The 9,109-nt window shown below is 32.1% G+C and overlaps 1 protein-coding gene across 3 annotated transcripts; it reads left to right on the top strand.

Annotated features, from left to right (window-relative positions):
- Window positions 1,418-5,669, top strand: LOC109349629 (probable enoyl-CoA hydratase 2, mitochondrial). Of its 3 annotated transcripts, none has more exons than XR_002108006.1 (9): window positions 1,418-1,739; window positions 2,257-2,426; window positions 2,509-2,583; window positions 3,075-3,165; window positions 3,285-3,336; window positions 4,061-4,164; window positions 4,502-4,578; window positions 5,123-5,353; window positions 5,400-5,669. XR_002108006.1 is itself a non-coding variant. In XM_019590507.1 (8 exons), the coding sequence occupies exons 1-8, from the start codon at window positions 1,532-1,534 to the stop codon at window positions 5,297-5,299; spliced, it is 954 nt and encodes a 317-aa protein (XP_019446052.1). In that variant the 5' UTR covers window positions 1,418-1,531; the 3' UTR covers window positions 5,300-5,669. The 3 variants fall into 3 exon arrangements, 1 of the variants encoding a protein (XP_019446052.1); XR_002108007.1 differs by having other exon boundaries at window positions 5,123-5,351; window positions 5,447-5,669; XM_019590507.1 differs by having other exon boundaries at window positions 5,123-5,669.

Consider the following 9,109-nt stretch of genomic DNA (forward strand, 5'->3'; position numbering starts at 1 on the left):
GTTATAAAAAAGCTCAAAACACTACTCAGTTTCTATTTTATTTTTTGTTTAAATTTCCATTAATAAAGTTTATCTTTTATTTTTCAAATTTGTGATTAGTCAATAAAAAGTTTGAGTATTGATGTGAGTGTCATTGTTTACCCTCTAGAAACGTATGCTTTACTTGGGATATTATATAGAGCTAAATTATACTGACACCCTTGAGTTTTAATGAAATTACACAAACCACCCCTCACTTTTCTAAACTTACACAAACCTCCCATAGTTTTGTTCTTTCATTACACTGACCACTCATGCATAAGAAATAAGTGTAATCTTTTAAACAAAAAATGTAATAAATGCAATTAAGTTAAACAAAATATAATATATTGTGTAGACAAGTCTAAATAATATACAAATTAATGTATATTTATTATTTTTTTGTTACAAAATGCATCAACAATTATGAAGAAATATTGTTTAAATCACGCTTATAATGTAGTGTAACGAACCAAAAATAAAAAAGATATATTGATTTGTATATTATTTAGACTTGTCTACACAATATATCATGTTTTGTTTAACTTAATTGCATTTATCACATTTTTTGATTAAAAAATTACACTTATTTATTATACAGGGGTGGTCAGTGTAATAAAAGTATAAAACTAGGGGAGGTTTGTGTAAGGTTAGAAAAGTGAGGGGTGGTTTGTAAATTTCACTAAAACTCAGGGAGTGTCAATATAATTTACTCTATTATATAGTCTTTCTTGCTAATCAAGGGTATCTATTCCTTTCCATATGAGAAATGAACTAACTTCTCCATATCATTCTTAATAAATAATCTTACTCTTTATCGTTGTATTTTTTGAGTATTGTGGATGCAAAAAATACTCATCAGAATAAGAGTTATTCCCACATAACTGTTGATGTTTCCGGCTCGGATATGATTGTCTCCAGTGCGATGATACCTGTGGGAAACCAAAGAAATATACGTGTATAATAAAAAAATGAGAAATTTTTTATGGAGATTCATGAAGCACCTAGTATTTGAAAACAAATATATTTTATGATTTTTGATGTTATCATTTAAGATTAAATTTAATTAGAATTGAGATATTAATATGTTATCAAGATTTTATTAATCATCTTTATATGATTTCGTTTCCACACAAGTCTTTCTCTACAAAAAAATAATATAATAATAGACAACTCTTAGCTGGTGGTACTAGAATAACATATATGCCAATAAGTATAAAATGTGGAAAGTGAATGTACCAATATTATGTCCAATATTATATTCATCGAATATTTATGTCTAAGTAAAGTTTTTTAAACGTGAGAGAAAAAAGGAAAATTTAGTACGGTATCGAGTTCTGGCCAAATAATTACCCATTATGTCCAATAATTCAATTACTCGACCCGTTTACATAAAATGTTACCCCATGTTATGTACCAATGACTGGTGAGTTGTAAACTACACAGCACTTTAATCTAATTCAATCTTGTGCAGTGCCTTTTTGCTTAATCTGAATCTCAAAACATATAAAACATGCGTGTTTTGTGGGTGTTGACCAGGTCTCTCACTCTCTGCACTTCCAATTTCAAATCATGTTCCAAACCATATTATTTCAACCACCCTTTACAATTTCTCACTCATAATGTGTATCAACAACAATACCAAAGCCGTAGAAACCTTATTTTCGACTCTTCTGCTTCTGAATTTGTTAAGCTTCACAATCTCCAAGGCTCCGATTCTGGTAAATTTTTTAATTTGTGCTTGTGGTCACAGTTCTAAATAATATTGCAGCTTATTGTGCAGTTTTATAACTGCAATTTAAACTAAGCCATTCAGATTTTGCTGGACTTAGAGGTAAACACAGTAAAGGTTGTTGCTTAATGACTAAAATGTCAGATGTTCAAATCCAGTGGAAATAGCTTATACCCGATTGCAGGATAATACTGCATACATTTACCTTCGGGAGCCTTTTGCATTCTGTTGCCTTATTTAGTGTATTGTTTCCTTATTTAGTGAATGAAAAACTGGGTTGCAGGTTTTTTTTAGTTGCTTTCTTCTTTTTGTTGTTATATTGTATATGTCTATATGATTTACAAATCCCATTAAAAAAAATCAATCTTTTTGTTTACAGGGTATGTGTTGTGTAGTGAATGAAAAAACTGGTTTACCGGGTTTTCCGAACCTCGTTTTCTTGTGCTTTTTTTTTGTATGTCTTTGATTTACAAATCCCATTAAAAAATGAACTTTTTTGTTTACAGGGATTGTGGATGTTAGATTAGATAGGCCTGGAGCTAAAAATGCTATAGGCAAAGATATGCTGCAAGGTCTACATCACACATTGGAGTTGATTGAACAGAATTCCTATACTAATGTTGCTATCATATCCAGTTCAGTTCCTGGAGTATTTTGTGCTGGGGCTGATTTAAAGGTTAGTTTTCTACTTTCATTATATATATTCTAAGAGTAGAGTAACCTGTGTTTTTGAAGGTTTTGTGTTTGTTGGATCGCAGGAGCGCAGGACCATGAATGAACCAGAGGTTAAGGATTTTGTGAATTCTCTTCGCTCCACATTCTCGTTTCTAGAGGTTTGTTCACATAAATCGATTACATTCTAGCAGTTGTGAACTTGTCAACTGCATGCTATGAATGAATGGCAAATGAAGTTCATGCAGTGCAGATGTTTAGTTCTATTCCAGTTTACATCCTTTTTTAGTATATTTCAGCCATCTTAGTTCATATTTGGTTTTGTTTGAGCTAAAAAACTCTCATCTCTCAGAAAGATTTTGGTTTTTAAGCTCTTCGAACTCGGAATGAGCTAATCTAAACACACAATTATTAGTTTAAATTTTTGGGTGTTATTTAGTTCATGAGCTATGACTTTATTATTTTTTCTGCGTCAACTGTTCTGCTTATAATTTGTGTTAATGAAAATAAATCTGTGATGAAAAATCTCTTAAGGTAGACTCTATGATGCTCTTTTGCTTTAGTCGTACATACTTTGCTTATTTCATTTTATCTCAGTTTTCCCATCTTTGTCAACGCTTCTCATTGAAACTAGGATCATTTTTTTATTCAGGCAGTTCGTGTACCAACTATTGCTGTTATTGAAGGAGTAGCGCTTGGTGGTGGACTTGAAATGGCTCTGGCATGTGATATTCGAATATGTGGTAGTTGAATATGCAGTACTTTTGTAAATTTGATCTACTTATTTATAGGATCTTTTGGATGCTTAGGGTGTGTTGCAAGGTTTAGACTGCTTTCATTTGTTTCTTCTTTCATGGCATAGGGGAAGATGCTTTGATGGGTTTGCCAGAGACAGGACTCGCCATAATCCCTGGGTATGCTGTATACTAATTCTCTTAAGCATGTTGTTTCCTTGACACCAACTATTTCAACCATATATCTTTCGGTTTTGCTATCTAGCGGATTAAGATAAAATTTCAAGATAAATTGTAGAGAATATCTAGAATATGTAGATGAATAAAATCAAAGCAAGTGATTTGAATTGGTTTTTAGTTTTTTGTGAATGAGTGCAATAAGGTCAGCACAATATGCTGGAGAGCGGGAACCAAAACTTATTGTTTTCGATACTGTCTCGCTGTTAAGAGCCTGTTTGTTTAGGCTTAATTTTTATTGGGACGTATAAAAAAATTATATTTTGATCAAATAAAAATGACTTTTGCCTCTCATAGGCTTGTTTGGCTCGGTCTTTAATAAAAACTTTTATCTGAAGAAGAAAAAAGCTGAAATTCAGCATTTAAGAGAAGTTGAATTTAAAGAATGTTTCTGCCAACAATGTCTCATCTCAGGAGAAACACGTTTTTGTAAAACCTAAACAAATGAGCCGTAATTCACTAATACTAATGGCTTATTTTTGCTTTTGAGCTTCTACAGTCCATACTCCCACAGCTAGTATCAAGTTTATAGGATTTTGATGTGGAATTGAGGTGAATAGCAACCTAGTTATATGTGCCTTGTATTTTAGAAAGTTGCCTTAGTATTGCATTGAATTCTTTTGATCTTTGGGATAAATCATCTCTCATGGAATCCTGTTGTTCACAGAGCAGGTGGAACACAGCGACTACCTAGATTGGTTGGACACTCAATAGCAAAGGATATTATATATACTGGTCGAAAGATTAACGGAAAAGAGGCTTTATCGATTGGTACGTTGATTAGTCCCACAGTCATCAAGCACAGAGATGTTAGGAGCATCCTTAGAACATGTGATATATGCTCATTGTTTCTGTGAACTTACAATTTAACTTCAAAATCAGCAATTTTAAAAAAGTTCAATTTGTGCTTATCAAACTTTCTTTGTCTTCTAAGCTCCAAAAAGCAAAGAGAAAACCCATCACTGTTGTGCAACTTCGATACACTACAGAATACCAGAAATAAACAAACCTTTTCTAACTCCTATTCTCAAAAAAATCATACCACTACTTGTTTTTTTCTCCTGTTAATATCAATGATATAGAGCTGCATAAGCATCCTTTCATGCAGGTCTTGTCAATTACTGTGTTGCTGCTGGTGAAGCTTATTTGAAGGCACTTGCAATGGCTCGGGATATCAATCAGAAGGTATAATGCTTTGAATTATATCATACTGAAAATGGTGTTGTGCTATTGTGTGCTTTATGCCATTTAAAATTACAGGGATAATCGTTTTATGACATTGAATTTCCCTATATAAATGGCTGTCACTGATTATCTTAGATGTTGATTTTGTTTATTTTCTTCTTTTGAAGTTGATCTATTTAGAAGAAAAATATTGCTCTTGTTATAAGTACATAACAAAAAGATCTACTCCCCATGCAAAGCCACAAATGATTCATTTGGTGTAATTGACCCTGGTAATCTATTTGAATCTGATAATCAAGAACATAGTTGTGTAATCTGTCCAAAATTATGTTTGAATATAAAGCATTTTGGAAGAATTGATAATTAAAAATACATGTTTGAGAATGAACACCTGGAAGTTATTTTGTGAGTTTGAGTTACTTGGATAAAAAAATCCTTAGGAATGAAATTACCAAAATAAAACAAACTTTATTATTTATTGAAAAATTGGTTTTTGAGACAAAGTTTGGTTCTTATTATTCAGTAACATTGGCTTTTTCATCAGGGTCCTGTAGCTATAAGGATGGCTAAAAGAGCTATTAACGAGGGAACTGAGACTGATCTAACATCAGCTTTGGCCTTGGAAGAAGATTGCTATGATCAGGTGTTGATTACTAAAGATAGACTTGAAGGTTTGGCTGCATTTGCTGAGAAGCGGAAACCGAGGTTTACCGGTAAGTAAAGGGTGCAGTTTTCTGCTGCTGAGGAATGCTATCAACAGACTCTTTTCAAGACTTTCTTTATCACAGTCCCTATTTGAAATTTATTTGGGACCCACTAAATAAGAGTGGAGCTATGTAATGTAGTGCCACATGAAACCCAATCAATGATAGAGGGGTGTTGAAGAGTGTTTCTGTTCTGTTGATCATGACCAACATCTATGTTGTTTGAGAAGAAGCTCTCCCATGTAGTGATTTAGTGCATGGAGGGAACTTTTAGATTGGAAGTGTCACTACATTTGGTTGCAGTCAAATTCCAACTGCTGATAAGTGTATCTAAAATAATTTACCTTGAAACACTGTATCACAAATAAATGTTTATCTTTCTTCCTTTTTCAATTATCGTGCAAAGATTTCTTTTTTAATCTAACATGCTTACTAGAATGGCAACATCAGCATGTTGTAAACACTCATTTTTTGTCCGACTCAGAAAAAACTCAGAGCTATTAAATAAATCGAATTATTAAAAATTAATTAAAGTAAACATATTAAGGTTCCTACGTCTAAATGATTAGGTTAACCAAAGTTTAAAGATAAAATAATTTAATTTCCAAAAAAAAAAGTTTGTAAAAAATTAAATTAAAATTGACCCTAAAAAGCTTATAATCATATTTATTTTAAAATAATATTTTATTTTCATTTTTCGAATTTTATTATAAAATAAATAAAGGATAAATAAAAAGATTTTTTTATTACTTTTGTAATTAAATTTGAATTTATAAAATAAAAAATAAAGGAAATGCTCTTAAAATCCCTTTTAAAATCCAAATAAACAAAAAAAAAAAGTTTATTTTTATTTTTCGGAAATATAATGAAAAGCTATCCATATATAATTATTTATTATTTTTCGGAATTTATAAAATATAAAAAGTAATTAAAACATATATAAGTAGACTTAATTTGTTTTTTTTCAAAAAATAAAAATAAATACAAAATAAAAGCACCAAGTCAAATCTGACTTGGTGGGTGCCTAATATCAAGGGTTGTAGGTTAGTGGAGATTATGTTTGTTAGCAATTTATTAGGGTTAAGTTAGGGTTGAAAAACAATATAAGTAGGGGTTTGTGAAAGGATTAAAGGCGTTCCAAAAAGTTCTAGAATTTAAAAATAAAAACTGCACAGAGGGAGACAGACTGTTGAAATTCGCTCTTATCCAGTTTAAGCGAAACCACTAGAAGAACCGTGCACCCATTCCACAAGCCCTTGGATTAGTCATCATAACGTTGCTTCTCTTGACTAGACAGCGTAGTCAGTCACCACTTGACACGCATGCAGGTCTACGCTTGCACGCATAGACACATGCACACTGAAACGAGGCGCCCCTACCTAGCATTTATTCCCCTGTGGTCGTGCTTAATGACAGGACCGTGCACCCGCTGATCTCCTCCATTCATTTGCGGGTGCAAATGTCAGCTCATACGCGCCACCACACGGAATCAATACTCCTTCTGTCCTAATCTAGTACAACCAAGTCTACCATGAGACTCGTGCATCTTCCACTCCAGCGAACCACATACGTCCACTTGGCCTACACCAAGCATCAACCAGTAATTGCTTGACACGTAGACAGACTCTCCTGCTCATGTTGCACTCTATTAAATCCCATTCAGATATAAATTTCCAACTTAATTCATTTTCTAATGCAAATTATTTGTGTAAAGTAATAATAAAAACCATATTTAACCAACAAATTTTCTACAGTAGGCATAAAAGTACAATTGTTTTTTTTGGGAAATAAAATAAATAATTTTGTTTACCTAGATAAATAGTAATAATGAATAAGTACAAATAAAATTGTATTTCAATAAAAATTTGAACATTTTTATTTTAATAAAACGTGACAATTAATACTTTTTAAAATAAAATAATTTTTAGAACTAATCAAATGTGGAGAGAAGGTCGTCCCGGAGGCCTATTTCTTCTCAAATCATATTCGAAATGTTGCGTTACGCCGCTTCTTTTCAACCGATTAAATCTCAAAATTGATTAAATTATATTTTCTTAATTATATAAATAACAAAAATTAAACAAATAATTTTTTTTACCAATAAATAAACATTTTTGACTAAAAAATATATTCTGTTTAATTAAAATACATTCAACCAATAAATATTTTTCTACTAAAGAACTACGTAAATCTTGATTCCCTTAATAGGGATACGTAGGACCAGGATCAATCTCGTCAGGCACAATAATAAAATTAAATATTATTTCTTTTTAATAATTAATTAATCAGACAATTTAATAAAAATAAAAATAATAATAAAGTCATATATTTTAATGAATTGTATCATTTAATGTGGACGGGTAGGGTACTAATCAAAATCAAAAAGTCCAAGGTAATTGAGCTTCAAAGATTTTTCTACATTTTTAACTATAAAATGTAGTGGTGACTCTAAACAAAGTCGTGCAGCCGAAAATCGGGGCGCGACACATGTCATTCAAAATCACCATGATAGAAGCAAACGACAAGTTGTCATAAAAATGGGTTTCCAGAAAACTCTATTTGCAAACCCAAAACTACCTTCCATGTTTAGGGTTATCTAATCACGCAAGACCGAAGAAAACAATGACCATTTTCTGGGGGAATAATGTTTAACCATACTTGAGCCGCAATGTCACGGTCATGCATAATATCCATAGATTTCTCAGTGGTGCCTATAAAAAAAGGACAAATCGGACTTTCATGAGACCACCAACCATGTTTCTTTTGTTAGCAATAGGTTGTGGGATAGCTTCCACAGATGCACTTGGTCACGTCAAAGTCCATTACAACCTCATATCCTTTTCCAAAAACTATATCAGTTACCAATATGATTGACACAGGCTCTAACAACCATTTTACACAAAGAACTTGCAATCCATGGCACCATCGCCATTGGCCTCCATACGGGGAGCACAATAGTAATGGAAGTGGGTAACATACCAGCCATACACTCATAGTCCTGCCACCCATTGGTTGTGCCAAAATAAGATCAACTTGCCATGACCAACAATATGTTTACATTAAGCAAGAGCTTTGAGGGATTTGTTCCTATATGTAGGTCCAAAACATAATGGTTTGATCACGAGCAACCCAATAAGTCAACCAGGTGGACAACAATGCCAATCCACTTAACATCGGCTTGGCCAACAATGTCCATCACCTGACCACCGATCACCAACGTCGCCCATCAAAAGGTTATCGACTACCAGCTGACTAACAATGCCCTAACACACCACTAGTTATCAAATGATCAACATTGTCCACTAGTTGACCTACACTATACATTAGTTCATTTACCAACATTATTCATAAGCCGACCACTAACTGACCAAAATTGTCCACCTGATGGCCACCGATCACCAATTGGCTAACAATGTCCACTAGCCAGCCACAATACAAGATAGGTAATATTCTCTAGGACATATCATCACTTCTTACTTTATAGAAAATTTTCAGACATATATTAATAAAAGTTGGTTAAATGACTCACCTATGATATGACACATTTAATAATAATTATTAACTAGTTTCTATTGACCCATATTATTTATTTTATGTAATTAAATATTCAAATTTTATATATTTCGTAAAATTAAATATATTTTTTTGTATTTTATATTAGATTTTTTATTGAATATATTTTAAATTATAATTTTTATTTTATCATAATGTCCAATTTAAAGTGAGAGGTAGTTTCAGCTTACAATTAATATTTTGGTGATAGTTGCCTATAATTATATAATTTTCTGTACAAATTGAAAAATATTAAGGGCACAATGGGAAAGTAG

Source organism: Lupinus angustifolius, chromosome LG06, assembly GCF_001865875.1.
Source record: "Lupinus angustifolius cultivar Tanjil chromosome LG06, LupAngTanjil_v1.0, whole genome shotgun sequence".
In the NCBI taxonomy this organism is placed as follows: domain Eukaryota; kingdom Viridiplantae; phylum Streptophyta; class Magnoliopsida; order Fabales; family Fabaceae; genus Lupinus; species Lupinus angustifolius.

Bases quoted from the DNA above. Each gene is read 5' to 3' on its own strand.
- LOC109349629 (XM_019590507.1), top strand. From the start codon at position 1,532: ATGCGTGTTTTGTGGGTGTTGACCAGGTCTCTCACTCTCTGCACTTCC. The intron at 2,427-2,508 runs GTTAGTTTTCTA...GTTGGATCGCAG, and splicing joins GTGCTGGGGCTGATTTAAAG to GAGCGCAGGACCATGAATGA. The intron at 3,337-4,060 runs GTATGCTGTATA...TGTTGTTCACAG, and splicing joins GGACTCGCCATAATCCCTGG to AGCAGGTGGAACACAGCGAC.